General features: G+C 45.6%; 2 protein-coding genes across 10 annotated transcripts in view; one reads left to right on the forward strand and one right to left on the reverse strand.

Moving 5' to 3' along the window:
• The window catches only part of LOC310760712 (uncharacterized protein), a gene marked incomplete at its 3' end in the record, with an annotated part of 296,144 nt that overhangs the window by 139,630 nt on the left and 132,943 nt on the right, over positions 1-23,571 (forward strand). The window lies entirely within an intron of this gene.
• The window catches only part of LOC310760737 (uncharacterized protein), a 305,377-nt gene continuing 295,940 nt past the window's right edge, over positions 14,135-23,571 (reverse strand). For all 4 annotated transcript variants that reach the window (XM_083609850.1, XM_083609848.1, XM_083609847.1 and 1 more), the window contains 2 exons: positions 20,598-20,724; positions 14,135-16,830 (listed from right to left, as the gene is read on the reverse strand). In XM_083609850.1, coding sequence (XP_083465976.1) covers positions 15,404-16,830; positions 20,598-20,724 — 1,554 coding nt within the window. In that variant the 3' untranslated portion in view covers positions 14,135-15,403. The remainder of the gene's footprint in view (positions 16,831-20,597; positions 20,725-23,571) is intronic.

The raw sequence follows: 23,571 nt of genomic DNA on the forward strand, positions 1-23,571 counted from the left end.
GGGTCTTACGACTGAAAGGATTAGGGACTTAGGTCGCTGGAAATCTGACGCGTACAAGCGCTATTTGAGAAAGAATTTGTGACGGTGACTGACCATGGCCTGTTCTTTCGATTTCCTACAGGTGATATGGGGGTGCGCGTCTGGATTGTCGGGCACAGTATTGTGCATTGGGCCAGGGTACGCGCCATCAATTCCGGTCTCGGGCCGCGCCTGGGCTTACCACCTGATGTCACCATTTCCTGGGTCTCCCGGAGGGGAATGCGCTGGGCCAAGATGCTGCCCGCAATTAAGACCAGAGCAGCAGTGGAGGGCCCCCCAGACGCTTTATTGATACAATTGGGGGGAAACGACCTAGCCTACAGGAAGGCAGTGGATTTGCAGTGGCACATTTTTAGCGACTTCGAGGAGCTGAAGGCCGCTTACCCGAATGTCACAATTATTTGGGCCTCGCTGATGGAGAGGCGGGTTTGGAGGGACTGCAGGTGCCCGATAGCTATGAATAGGGCTAGGAAAGCCTTGGATCGGGCGGTGGTGCGTAGAGTGGCAGCCCTGGGTGGGAGGCTCATTGGCCACCCGGGCATTCGCTTCAATCATGAGGCCCTCTACCGGTATGATGGCGTGCATCTTTCGGATGCTGGTAACGATGTTTGGCTGATGGATATTGCAAAGGGGATAAGGGATTGGATTCAGGCATGAGAGTATTGGCGGCGAGCGACTGCTCGGTGGCGGTAGGCATTGGTAAGAAGGGGTTAAGAGGATGTGTGTGGGGGGAGGAACGCCATCACCTCCCCCCAGTGAACGAAGGGTGGTCCATTAAAGGACTCCGGGGGGCGTGGCCCTGTCCGAAGCCTATGGAGGTGTGGGCCAAAGGCACGCCCCAGAGCGGTGACCCGGGGGAGCTCCTAGTCGACGTGCCTCGGCGGGAGACTCCCCCGATTAGTGTTAACCCTTCCCCGTGTCTCCAGCAAATGGGCTGGAGCCGGATAGTCGATAGGACCAATGCCTAAGCCAATGCCTCTCATTCCTGAATTCAATAAAGTTGTGGCCTAATTCGCCCAATTGACCTTAACTATGGTGTCTCGTGTGTTTATTTATCTTGGTGGGGGGCGGGAACTCGCCACGCAAAGCCACTTCCAGGCCTGCCCCAGGAGGTGGGGTTGCGGGCATCACGCCCTCCCCACGTGAGCGGGGGCTGGTTTCAGCCCCCGCGAGAACAGGGGAATCCCAACCGTCCACGCCTCCCAGCCAGCCAATCGGCTGGCTGAGGGGGGGGCGTGGCTTGCCCTATTTAGGGCCGGAGCGGAGGGGGCTCGCCCTCTCTTCTCCGGCTAGCCCCCACGTTTTCCCACCCTCCCTCCCTTTAGTTGGGCTTTAGGTAGGTCTGACTTTGCTATGGACTTCGGTCTGTCGCCGCAAGGGGCATGGTAGGAATTTTTCCCAATTGGCAATTTACAGCCTTTTGGTTTTTCGCCTACCTCGTAGCAACTCGTCACAACTCTCGGCATTGGCGGTAGGCATTGGTAAGAAGGGGTTAAGAGGATGTGGGGGGGGGAGGAACGCCATCACCTCCCCCCAGTGAACGAAGGGTGGTCCATTAAAGGACTCCGGGGGCGTGGCCCTGTCCGAAGCCTATGGAGGTGTGGGCCAAAGGCACGCCCCAGAGCGGTGACCCGGGGGAGCTCCTAGTCGACGTGCCTCGGCGGGAGACTCCCCCGATTAGTGTTAACCCTTCCCCGTGTCTCCAGCAAATGGGCTGGAGCCGGATAGTCGATAGGACCAATGCCTAAGCCAATGCCTCTCATTCCTGAATTCAATAAAGTTGTGGCCTAATTCGCCCAATTGACCTTAACTATGGTGTCTCGTGTGTTTATTTATCTTGGTGGGGGGCGGGAACTCGCCACGCAAGGGTTCAAAAATTCCCCAACACTTTTTGGAACAGCCCTAGCTCAGGATTTATCTAAATTCCCATCAGTACCTGGGAAGATTGTGATTCTGCAATATTTAGATGACGTGATCCTGGCCTGTGATTTATCAGACCTGTAAAAAGGCCACGGAAGACTTGCTGTACCTCCTCTGGGAGGCTGGAAACAAAGTATCTCGAAAAAAGGTTCAAATTTGCCAAGAGACTGTAAAATACTTGGGCTTTAACATTTCCCACCAGCAGAGGGCATTGGGATCTGAGAGAAAGGAAGCCATTTTTATTATTAAGGAACCTACTAGCCGCAGGCAACTTCGAGGATTTTTGGGAGTGGCAGGTTTTTGCCACATTTGGATCCCTGATTTTAGCAACCTGGCTAAGCCTCTTTACGAAAGCACAAAAGGAAGAGAGAATGCTCATTTTGAGTGGCCCGCTGAGCAGAGGGAAGCCTTTAATGCATTAAAATCCAAACTGATGCAGGCACCAGCCCTGGGTTTGCCCAACCCCCACAAAGCATTCCAGCTTTTTGTGCATGAACAACGCGGAGTTGCTACAGGCGTTTTAACCCAAAAAATGGGCAGCTGGAAGAGACCGGTAGCTTATCTGTCAGAACAGCTGGACTCAGTAGCTAAAGGGTGGCCACCCTGTTTGCGAGCAGTAGCTGCCACAGCTTTGTTGGTTAAAAAGGCATTTAAATTCACATTTGGACAGGGGATTTATGTGAATGTGCCTCATGCTGTTTTGACTTTGATGGAATACAAAGGAAATTACAGGCTTTCCAACAATTGCATGGCCAGATATCAAGGGCTTTTGTGCGGAAACCCACAAGTGCAAGTTGTAAACACTGAACCCTGCTACTTTACTACCCCTCCCCAAGTCAGCGAACCATGAGCCCCATGATTGCCTTCAAGTAATGGATGTGGTGTATTCCAGCCATCCAGATTTACAGGACCAGCCTATAAAATGTCCTGATGTGGAATATTTTGCAGATGGGAGCAGTTTCATCAGGGAGGGGGAGAGGAGAGCAGGATATGCAGTGGTGACTTTGGAGGAGATAATAGAAGCACAACCCTTGCCAGTAGAAACTTCAGCCCAGAAAGCAGAAATCATGGCACTGACCAGAGCTCTTCAGCTGTCAGCAGGCTGTCGTGTAAATATTTATACAGATTCAAAGTTTGCCTTTTTAACCCTGCATGCCCACGGAGCCTTATGGAAGGAAAAAGGACTCATAGGAGCAAAAGGGAAAGCTCTAAAATATGGATCAGAATTAGAGACACTTTTAGAAGCTGTTAGGGAACTGGAGAAGGTTGCTGTAATGCATTGCCGAGGCCCCAGCAAAGAAGCCACAAAAACCGCAAAAGGGAACCATCTGGCAGATTTGGCTGCAAAACAGGCTGCTCTAGAGCAGCCTCCCTCCCCCCTCCCGCTTCTATAACAGCTTCCCTTTTACCGATAACGGTTGATGTAGAACAAATGAAACCCATTTATACACAGGCAGAAGCAGCATGGGCCCTTCAAGAAGGGAGGAACAGAATCCCACCCCAGGAGGGATGGTTTATCCTACCAGACCAGCGAGTCTTTGTCCCAGAGGCCTTAGGCAGAGACATAGTGAAACAATATCATGAGTCCACTCATTATGGGGCCACAGAAAAAGCTATGGGGCTGCGAGAAAGCCTGAGCAGACAATTCTATATAACCAGGCTATCCCAGCTGGCGGAGGCTGTATCACGTGCGTGCCTCCTGTGTGCCAAAAATGACCCCAAGCAAGGCCCAGTGCCTTCGCCAGGAGTACAACAGATAGGCTCAATGCCAATGGAGAATTTGATAGTAGACTTTACAGAGATGCCTAAGGCAAAAGGTTTTCGGGCTCTTTTGATCTTTGTCGATTCCATGACAGGCTGGCTGGAAGCATATCCCACGAAAACAGAGAGAGCACAGGACGTCATTAATCGCCTTTTAACGGAGATGATCCCAAGATTTGGGCTACCAAGATGTACAGGCAGTGATAATGGACCAGCTTTCGTTGCTTCAATAGTGGACGGTGTATGCAAAGCCTTACAAATACAGTGGAAACTGCACGCTGCCTATCGACCTCAAAGTTCTGGCAAAACAGAAAGATGAACCAGACTCTTAAAACACAGCTGGCTAAATTATGCCAGGAAACTCATTGCAAGTGGGTGGACTTGTTACCTATAGCATTGTTTAGGATCAGATGTGCACCCACCAAGAGACTAAAACTCTCCCCATTTGAACTTTTTTATGGAAGACCCCCTCCAATTGCCACAGGGATCAAAGCAGACTTGTGCTAAGGGGGGGGGGGGCAGATTACAGCAGAGCAAATCCATGCTCTCGTGTTTTTCTCTCTCTCAACAGGTGGTCCCTCGAGCAGCCTGGCTGAACCCATACATCCCTACAAGCCTGGGGACGAGGTGTGGGTAAAAAAGTGGAAAAGCGATCCACTGACCCCTAGGTGGCTCAGACCCTTCACAATCCTATTGGCAATGCCTACTGCTGTCAAAGTAGCTGAGGTGACCCCCTGGATTCATCATTCTCGTCTGAAGCTGTCTGAGGGTCATTGGAACTGTGAGCTGAACCCGTCTGACCCTCTGAAGTTGAAGTTCACCAGTAACCTTTGCTCCTAGCCCCACCGAAAGCGGGTAGGAACATGGGCATCGGGACAACAGGTCTGCTCTCACTGCACCCGAAAGCCAGTGAGTCTACGCACACCTGAAGATTGAGGAGCTGCACCAGCGGATGGGAAGATCCCTACCAGTTGAATTATCAGCCAGTCCCGAATTTGTGCCAGATTTTGCATACAAGCCCCCTGTACAGATAGTAGTAAGAAACGTGAATGGGCAAGGGAATATAATTGATAAGTGGGTGGATTATTTGGCGGATTATGGTTTTCATGTCCCTTTATATTGCCGTGAATAGTATATACCTGACTGGGTACTAGCATTGCCAAGGCAATTGTGGCACATACCCTTGGAGGGATTTCGGCCTACACCAACCTATCGGAGGTAAATGACAGTGGAACCTAAGAGAACTGTAGTCAGGTTCTCTAATCCACCACCCCAAGGGGCATTTCCTCCCACCATACTGGTCACAGTAGCCTTTTTCCCCTCCACCACCCACAGGTCCCTTCCAGGTGGCAGTAGCAGAGTGTATACAGTGTGAGTTGACCTCTCCAGCTCGACCAGAACCCAGGGACCACTGATAAGTTCCCCTGGATGCGGCTGAGCGGTGGGTTATATCTCATTCAAGGGATGCTCTGGTCCTGGCTGCCACCTATCCTTCTTACAATAATACTGACCCTTGCTGTTCTTCTCTTCTTTTGTGTATACAGGAATTACTTTTGTGAAAACACCAACCCAGAGGCAGTACTGATACCGTTGAACCCCTTGGACCCAGGATTGGAAAATGAGGATGAAGTTCCTATTAATCCTGAGATGCATGTGGGTCCAGAGGAGCCCAGTGGTAGAAGGAAATGCCTTTGTAAAGCATGCTGAACACATGTTCCAAATATATGGGGAGAATGCTACCCTGTATTATGAACACCCTAGGAAGGTAGCTGACATGTCTCTCATACAGGATTGATCAAGGATCCTGACGTTGTTTTGGCAGGCCTACTGTACAATCAAAGTGGCCTCTTCGCAGCCCCACCTTCCGAAATGAATGACATCCCCTACCGATACATCCGATTCACTAGAACCACTCAAGGCTTGTGTTTTTGTTGTCACTCCACTGGAGCGTGAAATTCCAAATGGAAGTATTGGCCCCAAGTACAGTGCCACATTGACAAAGGATGGCTGGGAAATTATACACAATGCACTGATAAATTTTGGCTATGAGGTTCATTCAATGCCTCCTACCAAGACAATACCACCCCTTCAGATCTGTACCACATTTCCCTCAGTATTCGGTTAATTTCACAGGACAATGATCCATCTGTTCTGGCTGTATGATCAAGGACCCCAATCTTTGGTTTCTATATGATGGATTGGCAACCAATTTCCATCCTGGCAATTACCAATGTGTGGGAGTGGGTGCTTTCACTTTCCCAGTTACGGTAGAGGCCGATCACCATGTGCCCCACCTCCGAAGCAGAATGAGGAGGGAAGCCCTAGGTGAGCAATGCAGTGATGAGATTTTCCTGTCTCGCTCAGTGGGAGGAGTGAGGGGAGCCTTCATTGGCTTCCTCTCCATGGGCATATACCCGGGAATTGTGTCTGAACAAAACCGAGAAGCATTGTTTGCCCTCATGAGCAGATTGGAGAAAACTCTCTCATCGCTTAGTTTTAGATTACCTCCTCACACGTTCTGGCGGTTTTTGTAAAATTATCCATAAAGGCCAATGCCAGGTCAAATTCCATGACCTTAACAAAAGAATCGAGGATGAATTGCAAAAGTTACAGGCCCACTCAGAGTCCCTGGGAGAAGATGTGGTCTTGGGTTCCAGGAGAGGGGTGGGTGCATAGCTTTCTGACGGCTCTGGCAATAGGAGGGATGATATTCCTGTTGCTTCCCTATGTAATTCCTTGCTGTCTTTGCTTAGAGGAATGATAGCCCGAAATATTAATCATCTCACTGATCCTCAAGTCCTTGCTATATATTGGGCTCTGCCTCCTGTGCAAGGAGAGGTGGAGGACCACGAGTATGAGCAACTGCATTGTGAGACCCCCCCGAGAACAAATTCCTCTAAAAGGAACAGTGGTTTATTCTGGGCTTCAACATGAGAGTCAAGCTCAGGAAACAGATGAATCCTGTTTCTAAGCTTGAAAGGGGGGAATGAAGCAGGACGTGGAGAAATTTTATGTTAGAATATTTCCTAACCAAGTACTTGCAGATTAAGCTACATCGTGCAAGAGAGTGTTTTCAGAAAGGACTCATTCAGGTGTCCTACATGCCAGGAAATGAAATTCCTGCTGATCTGTTGTCTAAGGTTGTTAACAGAGAACAACTTAAGGTTTATGTACAGAGGTTGCAATTGGGTTGAACCACAGGTACTACAGGTTACACGGAAAGGGGGAGGATGTTAGGATATATCTGTTCCACCTTAAAAAGGGGACAGGATGTTGTGAGTCACAGCCTACGTATTTCCTGCTCACAGGAAGTTTCTGTTTGTCTATTGCTTTTTGTTCTCTCTCTGTGCCTGAGACATCGAAGCAGGCAGTCATGTTTTTTCCTTTGTTCTGACCAACGCTGAATAAAGTTGTAAATATGCTCTCCTGAGTGCATCTTTCGTTGTGTGAACTCTGCTGATAGAGCATGCACCAGCTCTGGAATGTGGCAAGCTATTTCTGAAGCTCGTGTCGCTAATTGACTGATACTGTATCTACGGGAGATCGATGGATCGTCTGGAATCGACATGGGGGCTTCATGGCCTTTGTCTCCCTGGCAGTATCCCAACAACAGGTTTCGGGCCCAGATTCACGGCACTTACAGGAGAGTAAGACTGCGACAGACTGCTGAGGTATGTGTGGGAAAAGAGAAAGCTAAGGCTTTTCGTTGCCGCGGCAGAGTCTCTTTGATGTCCGGCTGGCTTAATTGGCCTGGGAGCCGCGCCAGAGGCTTCATGATTAATGAGCTGCCGAGATAAGGAGCCTCTGACGTAAAAAAGGCTCACGGCTCAAGTGAATAGCTGAGATGGATCTTTTACAATCCTCAGAAGCTGCTCCGTGTCCACCAAAGCTAAATGGCCACAACTATCAGACCTGGGCAAGGTACTGTGAAGGCCAGATGAGAAGGCTTGGTGTGTGGAATACTATTTCTGAGGACCCCCCAGGCCCTGTGACAGATGAATGGAAGGCACAGGATTCAAGAGCCATGGGGATAATTTTGCTCTCAGTAGCTCCTGAAGAGTTAATCACCCTGGCTGGCAAGGCCAGTGCCCGTGAGATGTGGGATGGGCTTAAAGCCTGTCATCTCTGACGAGAGGCTGGGTCTGTGTTGCTTTACTTCAGAAAGCTGCACAGGAAGCGTTTGGAGCCAGGGGAAGACCTTAGAGCCCACGTTTTACATTTGCAGCATCTCAGACAGGAATTGACTCAGAGAGGTTTCAAAATGCCTGAGTCACTGTTTGCAGTTCTCATCCTGGACTCCCTGGATGAAAGCTACCATGCCGTGGCAAGTCAGCTGGCGACCCTCCCTGCGCAGGACCTCACTGCTACAAAGGTCTTGGCGACCCTGCAAAACGAATACGATAGAAGGAATGCAGCTGAGTTGGCTTGTGCGCTTCAGGGGGAGCAAGGTGGGACAGCATTCCAGCCTCCAGGGGGAGCCAAAGCGTTGGCAGCTGTGAAGTGCTGGAACTGTGGGACCCAAGGTCACACTCAGAAGTTTTGTCCAAAGACTGGAAATAAACAAAGGAAGAAGCCAGCAGATGGCCAGAAGCAAGATACATGAAATGCGTATCTTGTGCAGAGAACAAGGTGAAGGTTGCTCCAAAAGGCAAGGAGTCTAGCAGGCAGGCTTCAAAAGCCTACCAGCTAGTCCACGCAGACCTGGTTGGTCCACTTGCGCCCTCTTTGGGTGGAGCAAGGTACTTCATGGTTCTAATTGATTCTTTTTCCAGGTACATTCATGTGTTTATGCTCCAGCAGAAATTGGAAGCGTTTCCTAGGTTCAAGGCATTCTGTGCTTGGTTGGAGAATGTTCACAGTAAACGAATCGGCTGTCTCTTTACTGATCGGGGCAGGGAATTCACTTCTCAGCAGTTTGAAGCTTTCCTGACTGAGAAGGGAATCCAGCGTGGCCTCTCAACGCCTAGATCTCCATGGATGAATGGACTTGCGGAGCGAGCAAACCAGACTTTGCTTCAAGGCCTAAAAACCTTGTTGCATGATGCCAATCTCCCTGAGAAGTTTTGGGGGAGGCTCTGAACACGTTCATTTATTCTTATAACAGAAGACTGTCATCACCTATTGGTTGTACTCCCTATGAGAAGATGTTTGGTAAGAAACCTTACGTCAAGCACATGAGAATCTTTGGTTCTGACATGTGGGTACACACCCCACAAAGCAACAAGCTTGGGAAGCGTGGGGCACATGGTTTCTTCATGGGGTACGAAAAAGGTTCATACAGGGTATGGATGACTGATTCTAAGTCCATTAAGTTCACAAAGAGTGTTGAGTACAATCCTAAGTGGGGGGGAAATGTGGGAATTTTCCAGAGTTACCCAGAGGAGGATGAAGAAGATGTGAAAAAGGCAGCTAATGTTGAGGTAGAAGAGGAAGCTGAGGATGAGGATGATGATCAGAGTTCAGATTCCAGCTCAGTGGGCGGCGCTGCTGCTGATGTCAGCGACAGTGATGACACAGCAGACTACAAGAGCGCAAAGGCCTCAGTCAGACCATCTGATGCGTCTGACAATGAACTGGAAGAACCACTGTTCACCATTGGTCACTTTTCTCCTAAGAAGGAGGAGATGAGTGACGAAGACTTGCGTATAGTACGCAGATCTGAAAGGGTGACAATAGGCAACCCTCCAAAGAGATTTCCTGATGAGTTTGCTAAGACGGCAACTGCTGTTCTTAGTAGCTCAGAGAAGGTGTGGGAACCTTCAAGCTTCAAAGAGGTTCAGGAGTTAACCTCTAAAGATGCTGAGCCTTGGCTTAATGCCATGAAGGCTGAAGTTGATTCCTTGAATAGGAACCAAACTTGGGAGCTGGTACCGGTAGTCCCAGGAATGAGACTAGTTGGCAGCAAATGGGTCTTCAAGGCCAAGACAGACCAGAATGGCAAGGTTGTCAGACACAAAGCCAGATTGGTTGCCAGAGGTTTTTCACAGGTACCAGGACAGGATTACCACGAGACCTACTCACCCACCGTCAAGTATGAGAGCATTCGGCTGATGCTCAAAATCGCTGCAGAGGAGAAACTGCATGTTTCCCATCATGACATTAATACAGCTTTTTTGTATGGGGTTTTGGGGGAGGAGCTGTTTATGCTTCCACCTGATGGAATGCAGATACAGAAGGGAATGGTCTGTAAACTGTGGAAATCCTTATATGGTCTCAAGCAGAGTGCCAGGTGTTGAAACACAAAACTCACTGAGACATTGCTTTCTCTAGGTTTTCACCAAGGCAAAGCTGATCCATGTGTGTTTGTCAAGAAGGAGGGGCAAAACAAACTGTATTGTTTATGTTTTGTTGATGATCTTCTGATGTTTTGGAAGAATCAGGCTTTTTACCAAAGCACCCTAGCTCAGCTGAAGGAGCACTTTGACATGAAGGATCTTGGTGAGGTATCCAACTATCTTTCTCTGTAGGTGGAGAGGGACCAAGCAGGTAATTTTCTGGTACACCAAACACAGAAAATTGCTGATGTATTAACCAGGTTGAATTTGGTTGATGCAAACCCAGCAGACACACCGATGGTGACAGGTTACCAGGTAGACAGTACTGCTGAAGCGTTTTCTGACACAACGCTGTACAGATGCATTCTAGGCAAGTTGAATTTCATTGCTAGATGTTCAAGACCTGACATTGCTGTAAGCACTAACCTGCTTAGCAGACATGCCAACAATCCTACTGTTCAGGATTGGAAAGCGCATAGCCCGCTATTTGAAAGGGACTTTGCACTACTGGCTGAGGTTCACCAGTCAGAAGACTGGAGGTCTTGAAATCTTTGCAGATGCTAGTTTTGGAAGTGACACCACGGATGGTACAAGCACTTATGGAGTATGCTACATGTACAACCACTGTCTGTTTGACTGGCTGTGCAAGAAGCAAACGACAGTTAGCCTAAGTTCCTGTGAAGCAGAACTCGATGCTCTGTCATTTTCACTCATGGATTGTGAATGGTTGATGTTTAAGGACATCGGAGTTTCTGTGAAATGTCCTATACAAGTGTATCAAGACAATAGATCCTGTTTGGCTTTGCTGAACTCAGAGAGTTGCAAGCAAAGAACCAAGTACTTGCAGATTAAGCTACATCGTGCAAGAGAGTGTATTCAGAAAGGACTCATTCAGGTGTCCTACATGCCAGGAAATGAAATTCCTGCTGATCTGTTGTCTAAGGTTGTTAACAGAGAACAACTTAAGGTTTATGTACAGAGGTTGCAATTGGGTTGAACCACAGGTACTACAGGTTACACGGAAAGGGGGAGGATGTTAGGATATTTCCGTTCCACCTTAAAAAGGGAACAGGATGTTGTGAGTCACAGCCTACGTATTTCCTGCTCACAGGAAGTTTCTGTTTGTCTATTGCTTTTTGTTCTCTCTCTGTGCCTGAGACATCGAAGCAGGCAGTCATGTTTTTTTCTTTGTTCTGACCAACGCTGAATAAAGTTGTAAATATGCTCTCCTGAGTGCATCTTTCATTGTGTGAACTCTGCTGATAGAGCGTGCACCAGCTCTGGAATGTGGCAAGCTATTTCTGAAGCTCGTGTCGCTAATTGACTGATACTGTATCTACAGGAGATTGATGGATCGTCCGGAATCGATGTGGGGGCTTCATGGCCTTTGTCTCCCTGGCAGTATCCCAACATTTTACCCTTATGCTTTTCATATAATCAGTTATCCATACAATCAGTTATCAATTATCAATATATTCATATATATTCATATATAACCAGATATTTCTACAATGATTTTATAATCCATGATTGAATCGTGAAAGCTTCTGCTTAGCTTAATAGCAAATTGCTTAGATCTGAGAAATCTGAAATGAACTTTGTCCCAGTACCTCGTTCTCTCCCTATCTCACTGAACAAGAAGGGGGAATTATTTAAATGGGAATACAAAAAGGGGAGGTGTGAGGAGGTCAAGGAAACAAGTTAGATATTTGCAAATATCTTATAATCCACATTAAGTAATGAAATTGGTATATAATTCTTTACATCTGATCTACCTTGTTCAGATTTTGGTATGAAGGTTATATATGCGTCTCTCCAGGTTTCAGGAGCCCTCTCCCCTCTCAGTATCTTATTACATACCTCTGCCAAAGGTTGAATTAACCAATCTTTAAAAGTTTTATAATATTTGGCAGATAATCCATCCGGTCCCGGGGCTTTGCCCAATTGCATCTGATTTATTGCTATCTCTACCTCCTGTCTTGTAATCATGTCATTGAGTAGTGATCTTTTATCTCCGGGAATGTTCTGCATTTCATTTGTTCTAAGAAATTGCTCAATGTTATCTTTATCCTCTTTACCTTTTTTATACAGTTGTTTAAAATATTTCTGAAAACATTTTCTAATATCCCCAGGGTTTTCCACAGATTTCCCCTCCATTACAATATTTGTGATCGTGTTTTGTTTCTCTTTTTTAATTGCCAAGCCAGCAATTTCCCACATTTATTTGCAGATTCAAAAGTTCTCTGTTTCATTAATTTTATTTTCCATTCTATTTCTTGATTTATAATTTGAGAAAATTGAGTCTGCAAAGCTTTAATGTCTTTTTGTATCTGTTGGCTTTTAGGCTTTGATCTTAAATTCTTTTCTTTCTCTTTTATTTGAGAAAGAATTTTTTCCTTTTTTCCTTTTGTATCTTTTTCTGTATAGCATTCTGTTGTATGAGGAAACCTCTCATAAAAGCTTTACTAGCATCCCAAATGACTCTTGCTTCTACCTCTGTATTTATATTTAATTCAAAGTAATCTTTTAGAGTCTTTTGGGCCTTTCCCACCACCAAATCGTTCCTCAACAACCCATCATTCATTCTCCATCTGAAGGAACCCTGCAGATACAATTTCATTTCCAATAACACTACATTGTGATCAGAGCATGTCCTAGGACATATTTGAATTTTTTATACCCTTGGAGTTAAATCTCTGGTAATCCATAAATAATAGGTTCTTGAAAATGTTAGGGAGGAATTTGAGAAAAATGTGTAATCTTTCTCAGTCGGATTTCGTAGTCTCCATATATCTGACAGGTCATATTTATCCACCATCTCAAAAAACAGTTTTGGAAATCTGCCTGCATTTTGTACTTTTTGGTCTTGTGATTTGTCCATTAATGTGGAGACTACTCCATTCAAATCTCCCATCAATATTATTTTGTAATCCAAATATTCATTGAGCTTCAAGTCCAAGTTCCTAAAAAAGTCCACTTTCCCATCATTTGGTGCATAAATTCCCAATAAAAGATATTTGTCGCCTTGTGCTGTAATTTCAACCACAATGTATCTCCCTTCCTCGTCCTTAACAAAAGCTTGGGGTTCCATTTTTCTTTAATATAAAACACCACTCCTCTTTTTTTTACCTTGTCTGATGAAATAAAGTCCTGTCTGAGTTTTTTATTCTGTAAAATTTTTCTATGTAGTCTAGTAACATGGGTTTCTTGTGAACAAATTATATCCAAATTGTTTCTTGCCAAGGTATGGAAAACTCGACTTCTTTTTTCCAGGGAATTTAAGCCATTAACATTCCAGGAGTAAATTCTTAAAGACATCTTAATTTTTTAGGGTCCTTCAGCCCCTACAGCCAGAGAATGGGAACTTTCCAAACCGAGCTCTTTTGCGTTTTTCTCCAGAAATCTCTCCTTCTCTCCTACAGTTCTGATTCTCTGTTTCCTCCCTTGAAATTTGAAGGAAAGACCCTCTGGGAATTCCCACCTGAAGAAGATATTTTTCTTCCTTAGGGCAGTTGCCAGATCTGAATAATTACTTCTCAAAGATAAAAAATGTCATGGGACCTCTTTGAACAAGATCAGCGCTTTCCCATCTATCTTTAAACTTTTTTTATAGTGATGCCCCAATATCATTATAGGGACACGGGTGGCGCTGTGGGTAAAACCTCAGTGCCTAGGACTTGCCGATCGTATGGTCGGCGGTTCAAATCCCTGCGGCAGGGTGAGCTCCCGTCGTTCGGTCCCAGCTCCTGCCCACCTAGCAGTTCGAAAGCACCCCTAAGTGCAAGTAGATAAATAGGTATCGCTTTATAGCGGGAAGGTAAACGGCGTTTCCATGTGCGGCGCTGGTGCTGGCTCGCCAGTGCAGCTTCGTCACGCTGGCCACGTGACCCGGAAGTGCCTTTGGACGGCGCCGGCTCCCAGCCTCTTAAGTGAGATGAGCACACAACCCTAGAGTTGGACACGACTGGCCCGTATGGGCAGGGGTACCTTTACCTTTACCCAGTATCATGTCTCTTTGTTCCTTTGTTTTAAAAATCACCATACAGTCATGTGTGATTTTAGAATCCTTTTTAGGACCAAATCTATATGCTTTATCAATCCACAAATTCAATTCTTCTTTTGAGATCTCCCAGTAAGTTGAAAATTCCTCAATGAGCCAACCCTTCAAGTTATGCTGTTCCTTCTGGACCACTCCCCTCAGTCTCAGATGAGCCTCCTTCTCCTTTAATTCCAAAAACACAATCAAATTTAACGCCTGCTGCTAGACAGTCTCTAAATCCCGAATTTTTACCGTTTCCAGTTGTGTAATTCTTTCCTCATGTGAGGTAATGTTGGACCTCATTGTCTTCAGGTCTTCTTTCAGTTCAGAAAAGTCACTCCTCAAGTCTTGAATGGTTTTTTGATTCCCTCTTACTTCTGTTTTAATTTCCTGAAGAAGTTGCATTACTGATTCTTCAAATGTTGGTGTTCTAGATTCTCTTCTTGGTTTAATTTTTGTTCTTTCCAGTCTCTCTGACTTTTCTGTCTTGTCTCCTTTGTCAGCCCCACCCATAGTTTTATTCCCCCCCCCCCAAGGTCAGCTACAGTCAAAAGAGGGAGACAATAGGATAAACAGACTGTTTCCCAACTGCAAAAATCCCCACTCCAGAGTAAGAGTCTTTCCTCACCACAGTCTTTCAATCTAGTAAATATAAGTACAAGTCTTTATTTTCTCCTTTAAACAAGTCCCAAAAGTTTATTTCAAGTCTTTAACTTAGTTGCAGAGTTCCAGGTATTTGTTGAGCTCTGGCAGCTGTGGTTACTTTGTATTTTTCCAAAGTGGAAAACGAAAGTTGAAAGCTTCCATTCCCTTTGTTGCGTCACAATGGAGTCCAGCCTCCCCTCACCCGGGAGGTCTGCTTCCACAAAGAAGATACAACAGTTCAGGAAAAATCCCTAATTCTTCTGCAGGGAAATTTATTTTTTGTCTCCCCCCCCCTTCCCCTGCTAGAAAGGGGGATATAGGAAAGACTTGAAAGTTTCTAAAAGATGAGACTAAAGTTGCGGCTTTTGGTAACGTTAGCTGCTTTCGTTTTTACTTCAGTGAAAGGGATCGACCTCTGTTTTTAAATCCCTTTCCTTCCCAATTCAAAGTTCCAAATGAAATCGTTTTACTCACGATTTCCAAGAGGGATAGTCCAAAAAAAATTTTTCCCTTGGAGGAATTGGCTGCTCACAATCGCAGGACTCAGAGCTTCGCGCTTTGAAGGAAGCGAATTGTTTCCCTAGTGCCACTGTCTCCAACCCCGCTCTCACTCAGCCCTCTTTTTTAGAGCTTTTGGGGAGCAGGGGAGACGTTCCCGACACCTGCAGGAACTCCAGGTCCTCAGAAAGCTCAATCTGAGGGTTTTTCGGGGCGCCACTGTGCTCTAGAGACTCTCCCCTGTCTTCGAAGCGCCGGTGCCCTTTCCGCGAAAGAACTCCTGTCCGCCATAATCGGGCGAGCCAACCGGAAGTCTATAATGAAGGGTTTTTCTGACCTTTGAATGAATTCTTTGATGGGAAGTGAGATTGGAGCTCTTACTGAAGCTCTTTCCACATTCCACGCACTGATAGGGTTTCTCCCCTGTATGAATTCTTTGATGGGAAGTGAGATTGGAGCTCTTCCTGAAGCTCTTTCCACATTCCACACACTGATAGGGTTTCTCCCCTGTATGAATTCTTTGATGCAAAGTGAGAGAGGAGCTATAAGTGAAGCTCTTTCCACATTCCAAACACTGATAGGGTTTCTCCCCTGTATGAATTCTCTGATGGGAAGTAAGAGAGGAGCTATCAGTGAACCTCTTTTCACATACCACACACTGATAGGGTTTCTCCCCTGTATGAATTCTCTGGTGGGAATTTAGAGAGGAGCTATGAGTGAAGCTCTTTCCACATACCACACACTGATAGGGTTTCTCCCCTGTATGAATTCTGTGATGGGAAGTGAGAGAGGAGCTACATGTGAAGCTCTTTCCACATTCAATGCACTGATAGGGTTTGTCCCCTGTATGAATTCTCTGATGGGAAGTGAGAGAGGAGCTATAAGTGAAGGTCTTTCCACATTCCACACACTGATAGGGTTTCTCCCCTGTATGAATTCTTTGATGGGAAGTTAGAGAGGAGCTATCAGTGAAGCTCTTTCCACATTCCACACACTGATAGGGTTTGTCCCCTGTATGAATTCTCTGATGGGAAGTGAGAGACGAGCCATCAGTGAAGATCTTTCCACATTCCACACACTGATAGGGTTTCTCCCCTGTATGAATTCTCTGATGGGAAGTTAGAGAGGAGCTATGAGTGAAGCTCTTTCCACATACCACACACTGATAGGGTTTCTCCCCTGTGTGAATTCTTTGATGGGAAGTGAGATCAGAGCTATTAGTGAAGCTCTTTCCACATTCCACACAGTGAGAGGGTTTCTCCCCTGTATGAATTCTTTGATGGGAAGTGAGATTGCAGCTCTTACTGAAGCTCTTTCCACATTTCATACACTGATAGGGTTTCTCCCCTGTATGAATTCTTTGATGGGAAGTTAGATTGCAGCTCTTACTGAAGCTCTTTCCACATACCACACACTTATAGGGTTTTTCCCCTGTATGAATTCTTTGATGGCAAGTGAGATCGGAGCTATTAGTGAAGCTCTTTCCACATTCAACGCACTGACAGGGTTTCTTTCCAATGAGATTTCTTTGATGGGAAGTGGAATGGGAGCTCTGACTGCAGCTTTCTCCACACTCCAAATTTTTATGTGACTTCTCCTTTCTGGGGATTTTGTTGTGGTCACCTTTGTTCTCAATTTCCAATTCATCACAATCTGCAATGGAGACAAAAAGGGATTAGAGCCTCAGGAACGAATAAAGAAGAACTGAAGGGAGTTCAGTGTGTGTTTATTACCTTTGTTGATTGTCTTTAACCAACATATTTATTATTAGATTCTGATGAGTTGTTGAATGTTCCTTTGTTTGATATACAGTAGTGGCCAAAATTGTGGAAGCCTTTTTGGAAACAGTGTATTCCAAAGCTTTAATGGCTTATAACACCACTTGTTTTGGAGTAATATCATAAAATCATATATCAGTGGAAAAATAATTTGAGCAAGAACATAATGCAACAAAGTTCAATTAGCTGTATTCTATCAAAAATTATAGCCAAATAACCAGAAATAGGAAGCAGAAGCACTACTTGCTTAGGTTGACTTTTGTTAGTGTCTTATGTGATTGCTATCAAGTTGGCTGGTTTTTTTTGTGTTCTTTCATTTAGTGAGTTTGCAGAACATAATAAAATTTTAAAAATGGCACAAAGAGTTGACTGGTTACCCAGAAAGAGATGTAAACTAATACTTTTAAGTGAACAAGGCTACAGTTATGAAGAAATTAGAAGAAAGATTGGGGAAAACTTAACCAAAGCTGGCCTTTCTATATTTTTGAAGAGGTATAAGAAACTCATTCACTGGGGGGCCGCTAGGGGGCGCATAGGAGGATGGCCGACAATACCATCTCTCTGGCTCACACGAGGTAATTAAGAGGCTGTTATGGGAGTATGCAGCCTCCCTCGTTACCCCAAGGGAATGGGGAACGCTGCCTTGCCTGCTGTGCCCATAATTCACCCCCAGATTCGAAAGGGGGTGAGGGCACTAGGCACAAAAGCCCTCGTGTGGGTCAGCTCTCCTGGACGCTGTCTCTGATCTGCGCAGCTAGTTGCGGGAGCTCAAAATAAACAATCAGAACAGAAGCAAAGGCACATGCTTCAAGCGATGATCGGGAATAAGGACTGCTAACTAAAGGGAAGAGGAGCGACGGGCTGGATTTAATAATAAATCAAGAAGAGGAATAAATCAAGAAGATTCATCAAAGGATCGGTATGTCGGAGCAAGACTGAAAAGGAGGGGGGAGAAAAACTTTTCTTTTTTTGTCTTATGTGAGTACCCAATAATTCCCCTCCCCCAAAAAAGAATTGTTGCAATTACTGATCACAAGCAGGAGAAATAAGAACTGTGTGGAAATTAGTTACTATGCAAGGACGTGGCTTATGGGGCATCGGGAAACGAAAGTAAGTCCTTTGTGACGCAGTTATAAAAAGAGATTTATCATGGCAGGCTCGCCCGCAGGAATCCAGGGGGAGGAGGACTATGGCTGTTACTGTGTTGGAGTGTGGGTTCAGCCTAGCAGGGCCCCCTGAGAAAATTTATGAGGGAGCGGCGGGCCTGGGGAGATCAGGACAGACTGTCAGAATGTTTTGTACGGAGGTGTTGAAATGGCGTCTGTCTACTTGTATGGCTCTTGGATGAGTGTAAAATCCACACAGGAAATAACGTTGTTTGTCTTCAACCCGCTTGTGGAGATTATCAGAGATCACAAAGAAAGGAGATAACAAGAAGAAGATGATGAAAACAACAAAGAGAAGATTGAACAAAACTGTGAATATTATTTTGACAGAACTGTGTAATTAAAGCAGCAGCAAGAGAGATGATCGGATCCCTTTCGGAGCTTGAAGCATGGGTACCCCCAACAAAAAAATTAAAAAATTTGGCTATGTAATTTGGAATTATTGTTATTTGGAATTAATGTGATGTGATTGGCCTGTTAATAAAATTTATTTTTAAAAAAGAAGAAACTCATTCACTCCAAAATCAGACCGGTAACGGCAGGAAAAGTTGCACAACAGCAAGTGATGATCGAAGAATGGAGAGACTGTGCCCACGTGACAGAAGAAAATCATCTGGGTGTATACAAGATGACATGGTGCAATGTAATGTGAAGTTGAGTGCAAGGACTGGTCTAAATGCTAGAATTCTAAGGAAAAAGCCATTGTTCTCTCTCAAGCAAAGGTTGAAAAGATTAAACCCGTTAACTGGACAGCGGAACAATAGGATAGGGTTATTTGGAGCAATGAGACCCAAATCTCCTTGCTTGGTAGTGATGGCATGAAATACGGGAGTAGAAGAATCAAAGAAGATTTACATCCTAAATGCATTACACTGACTGTGAAACACCCAGCTAGTGTTATGAATTTGTGTCATTAATGGGTGTCACGGCTAAAAATTGGCCACTGTTTCTTTAATGCTAAAAGAACCAAGTCAGCATGAGTCAGCGGCCTACAATGACTCATGCCACCTTTCTCCTAATTGTACCTGTATATATAGAGTGGTCAGTGTTAGTGTTGGATGTGGGTTGGTTGGTGAAATCTGGTAGTGTTGATGTGTGTACAGTTGGTCGGTTGTTTTGCAGATAAAGACTTTTAAGAATAAAAGCAGAAAATACTCTGCAAGGGCACTCTTCTTGTGGACTCCTTTATGCCGACAAGGGTATGAGGACCAGGCTGAGGAGACAAAGGAAGTCAGGTCCTTTGCATTTTCACACACTGACAATGGAAATGTAAACTTCCCAAAATACATAAATGAAATACTTGAGCCCAAACTGAAGCGTTCTGCATGTGATCTTTCCCCATATATTGAAGCATTTACATATGTTTGTATAAATATTTGTTTATTTAATTATTTTATATTTCAACAGAATTCAGCTCCATGTCATGTTGCTGCTGTGTGCAAAAGGTTGTTTGAAGATAATAATATTCCACTGCTTGAATGGCCTGGGAATAGCCCAGACCTTAACCCAACTGAAAGTCTATGGAGCCGACTAAAGAAACTTCTTAGTCAGAAGCAACCCAGCAATAAAGCCTAATTAATAGAGGCAATAATTCAGTCTTGGTGTCACATTATTACAGCTGCAGAACTAAAAAACTTGGTTCACTCCATGCGAAGGCGTTGTAAGGCCGTTATTAAAGCTAAAGGTTACCAATGGTTTCACGTTTTTTCTTTATGACTGCTGTTCTAATAAATACTCCTTCATAAAATTTCTTGCATTAAATTCTTCATTAAATTATCTTTCCATTGCTATATAATTTTATGGTATTATTCCAAAAAAAGTGGTGTTATGAGCCATCAAACCTCAGAAATGCACTTTTCACAAAAGGTATCCACAATTTTGGCCACTAGTGTAAGATGTTCATTTTAAAGTTAATGTACTTTTTATATGGGATCAGATTGTTATTATTTATGTTTCATGTTTATACATGTGTTGGAAGCAGCCCAGAGTGCCTGGGATAACCCAGCCAGATGGGCAGGGTGTAAATAAAAATACTATTATTATTATTACTACTATTATTATCATCACTGCTACTACTACCTGAGATTCAATAAGCCTGGCTCTTCTCTGGGACGGATTTTGTTTGGCCCAGTCATGGCATCCCCTCCATCTCCAATTCCAGTCATCTCTTTGGTCAACCCAAGACTGATAGCAACAAAAATAAAAACAGAAAACCTGATAGTAGCTGCTTATCTTTCCTAACAACTCTGAAGCTGACATTTGAGATGGCCTGGGCAGTTCAGACCAGCCGAATCGTGAAGAACTAGAGGGAAATGGTTCACAGAAAAAACTGCAATTTGCTGTTTCTTGTGGGGGTGTTAGGTTCCCAGGTGTTGTAGGGGGCGCTGTTGAGCTCTGTGAAAATATATGAGGTTTGTCACATAGAGGTATTTTTTGAATTTCCAGTCAGATATGACAATCCCACAGGGAGCCTTACCAAGAGAGGCCACGATCCCACAATTCTCCTCCATGACGTCCTTATGCAGAGCTCTCTGGTCAGGATCCAGCAACGCCCACTCCTCGTCCGTGAAATGAACAGCGACATCTTCAAAGCACACTGGGCCCTAAAAGAAAAAGGGAAATGTCCTCCTCTGAGACAGCAGAAATATGATCTGCTACACAATGCTCTGTGGTTTCCTCCCTGTTAATTGCTGTGTTATTTCAATAGGATTGCTTTGCTGTACATGTTAATTATGGATGCTAATTTTAACACTTTAATTGAATTATTTTTTTTCTCCTTTTAATTACGGGTATTCGTCTTTGTGCAAATAGGTGGTACTCCAGCTTATGTTTTCCTTGTTATTCTGCCTACACAAGCATTCCAGTTTCCCAGATGGAAGGATCCACTATCTCCTCTCCTCGTGAGCTGTTCTGGGAAGGTTCCCTCCCAATGCCCTACAGCCAAATTCAAGGGGTTCATGGGGGCATGGAGAGGGGGAGGAATGGGGGGCAGGCCCCATTTTGCAGAAGATGGGGCTGGTTAGGTGAATGCTGGTCACTATTTGTTCTCGTCTGTCCACTGCTTAGAAACCAATTTTAGCATTCAATGATCAATTTAGAAATAAAATAAGCCTAGTTTGGATGTCCATCTGTCTTGGATGATCTTTCAATGCAGGCGGTTGGACTTGATGACCCTTGGGGTCCCTTTCAACTCTAGGATTCCATGAAACCTGCAACTACAGATGAATCCTACTGGTGACATTCAGAAGGCTGGTGTCAGAGTTATATGGGCAGGAAATCCCACAGTACACAGCTGGAGTTCACACTTTCTTAGCAAGAACACAATATTCACAGACTTGGCTGAGTTTCGGGCCTCATGAGAACAGCAGCTCATTCCCTGAGGCTCTTCCTCCACAAAAGCAGTTGCAAAGAGTGAAGGCTCCCGGCTCCCCACAGCTTTCTAAGTCCCCTCCTCTCTCGAGCTTCTTGCAAGCAATTGAACAGTGCGCCAGTGTGCAGCCTGCCTTTGCTCCTCCATTGTCAGATGTCTCCTGGCTCTGAGAGACAAGCAGGGAGGGTGGCTTCTGGCAGAAGGAGAGGGAGCCCCAGGCTCCTCCTTCTCCTGACTCACCTCTGCCTCTCGACCTTCCTCTCCCACTCACTTCCTTCCTCTTCTGCCTCTGATTCTGCACTGCATTCTGCCACAGAGTCTCCCAGCTCACTAAGCTCTGTTTCCCTTTCAGCTTCTGACACCTCCTGTTCACAGACTTCTCCCTCTTCTCCCTCTGACCGCCCATCCTTACTCCACCTCCACTCCTTCGGCTCTGAGCCATCTTCCCTTCCTGGTTCCCTGGCTGCTTCCTCCCACCATTCTTCTGTGCCCAACCAGTCCATGACATTGCTCCATCCCCCGGTCTCTGTCCCCACAAGGCAGCTTCCCCTGACCTGATCTGGTTCAACAGCCGCTGCTTCCCTTCTGCCCCCACAAAAAGGCGGATAAAGAGGTTTTGCCGGCATCATTCTGTCACCTGCAAGAGAAAAAGCGTAAGCAAGACGCCAGGAGTGCCTGCTTCTCTCACAGGTGAAGCAGGACATTTCTAACTACAGATGGGCTTTGAGAAAGACTAACCTGCTGAGTGCATTTCGATGTTTGTGCCCATTTCATATGTTAGTTGTGCAGAAATTCATTTCCCCTCCTCTGGACCCTTGTTCCCAACTGTTTCCCCCCAAACCTAGATGAGTTGGAAAACCAACAGAATGAGACCAAATGGAGTAAAACCACCTTCCTCCTTACCCAGTGGCCTCTCTCTGGTGTCCAATGGAGGCCTCTCTGTCTCACAGGAATCCAGGTCCTTTTCTGCAAAATGATCGTTTTCCTGAAAGAGCAACAAGGATTCAAAACAGAGAATGAATGGTGAGAAATATAAGAAAGAGAATGACAAAGACTTAAAGGGTGTTAGATCTCATTCCATGGATGTCTTCCCAGAAAAAGGATGGGCCATCAATAGAGAAATATGAGATGTTCTCCATCCTGTTTAGAGCCCCTTGAGAGTATCCAGAGGAAAGTCTCTCTCACCTGCTTTCTCTCCTCCGCCTGACTCAGGAGGAAACCTTCGGCCAGGGCCACTGCCTGGGAACTGGTCTCCGCTCCACACTCCCTCACCCAGCTCTCCATCTCCGGTGGAAGGACAGCCAGGAACTGCTCCAAGATCACCAGGTCCAGCATCTCAGCTTTTGTGTGCCTTTCTGGCTTCAGCCACTGATGGCAAAGGTGGTAGAGTCGGCTGCAAACCTCTCGGGGTCCTTTGGCCTCCTGACAGCAGAACTGCCTCAACTGCTGGCTCTGCCCCTCTGAGCAGAGGGTGTCCTCCTCATCCAGGATCTTCTGCACAGAGTTTTCCCAGAATCTCCCACTGCTCCCAGTTTGGCTGGCATGGTCCCTTCCTGCTCCAGGCCCAGCTGAGTCTTGCTCATCCATCTGTGCTGTCAGGAAGCCTCTGAGAGATCAGAATGAAGCCTTCGGTCTTCTGCCAAGTTCTGTCTGCCTTAATGAAAAGCTCTACAAAGCAAATACATTGTTCTGTTACAAAAGTTGTCTCATATCAGGAGAAGAAATAGGTTCCCTGAGCAAGCATGGATGAGTCTTGCTGGGAACCAGGGCTGGACTGCACCACATCCCAGACCATGAGCTATCTTTTTTGGGGGAAAGAGGAGTAAGAAGAGAAGAAATATGTCTCTAGCCTTCTAGCAATGCAAAATGTGGAGGCAACGGAAGGGATTTCTGGAAGATGAATCAGCCTGGTTTCTCCTGTCTTCCAGTCAATGCATGAAGTCAGAACTGACTGACAAGGGAGTCATGTGTATCATGTGAAAAATGGATGCTTGGCTCTAGTGGGGGTCCTCACTCGGGGGTCTCAGGAGTTGCTCCCCCCACCCCCACTCCCCTGCTTCTGTCTCCTTTTATTGCACTT

This window comes from Podarcis filfolensis (genome assembly GCF_964270895.1).
Source record: "Podarcis filfolensis genome assembly, chromosome: 4".
Classification (NCBI taxonomy): Eukaryota; Metazoa; Chordata; class Lepidosauria; order Squamata; family Lacertidae; genus Podarcis; species Podarcis filfolensis.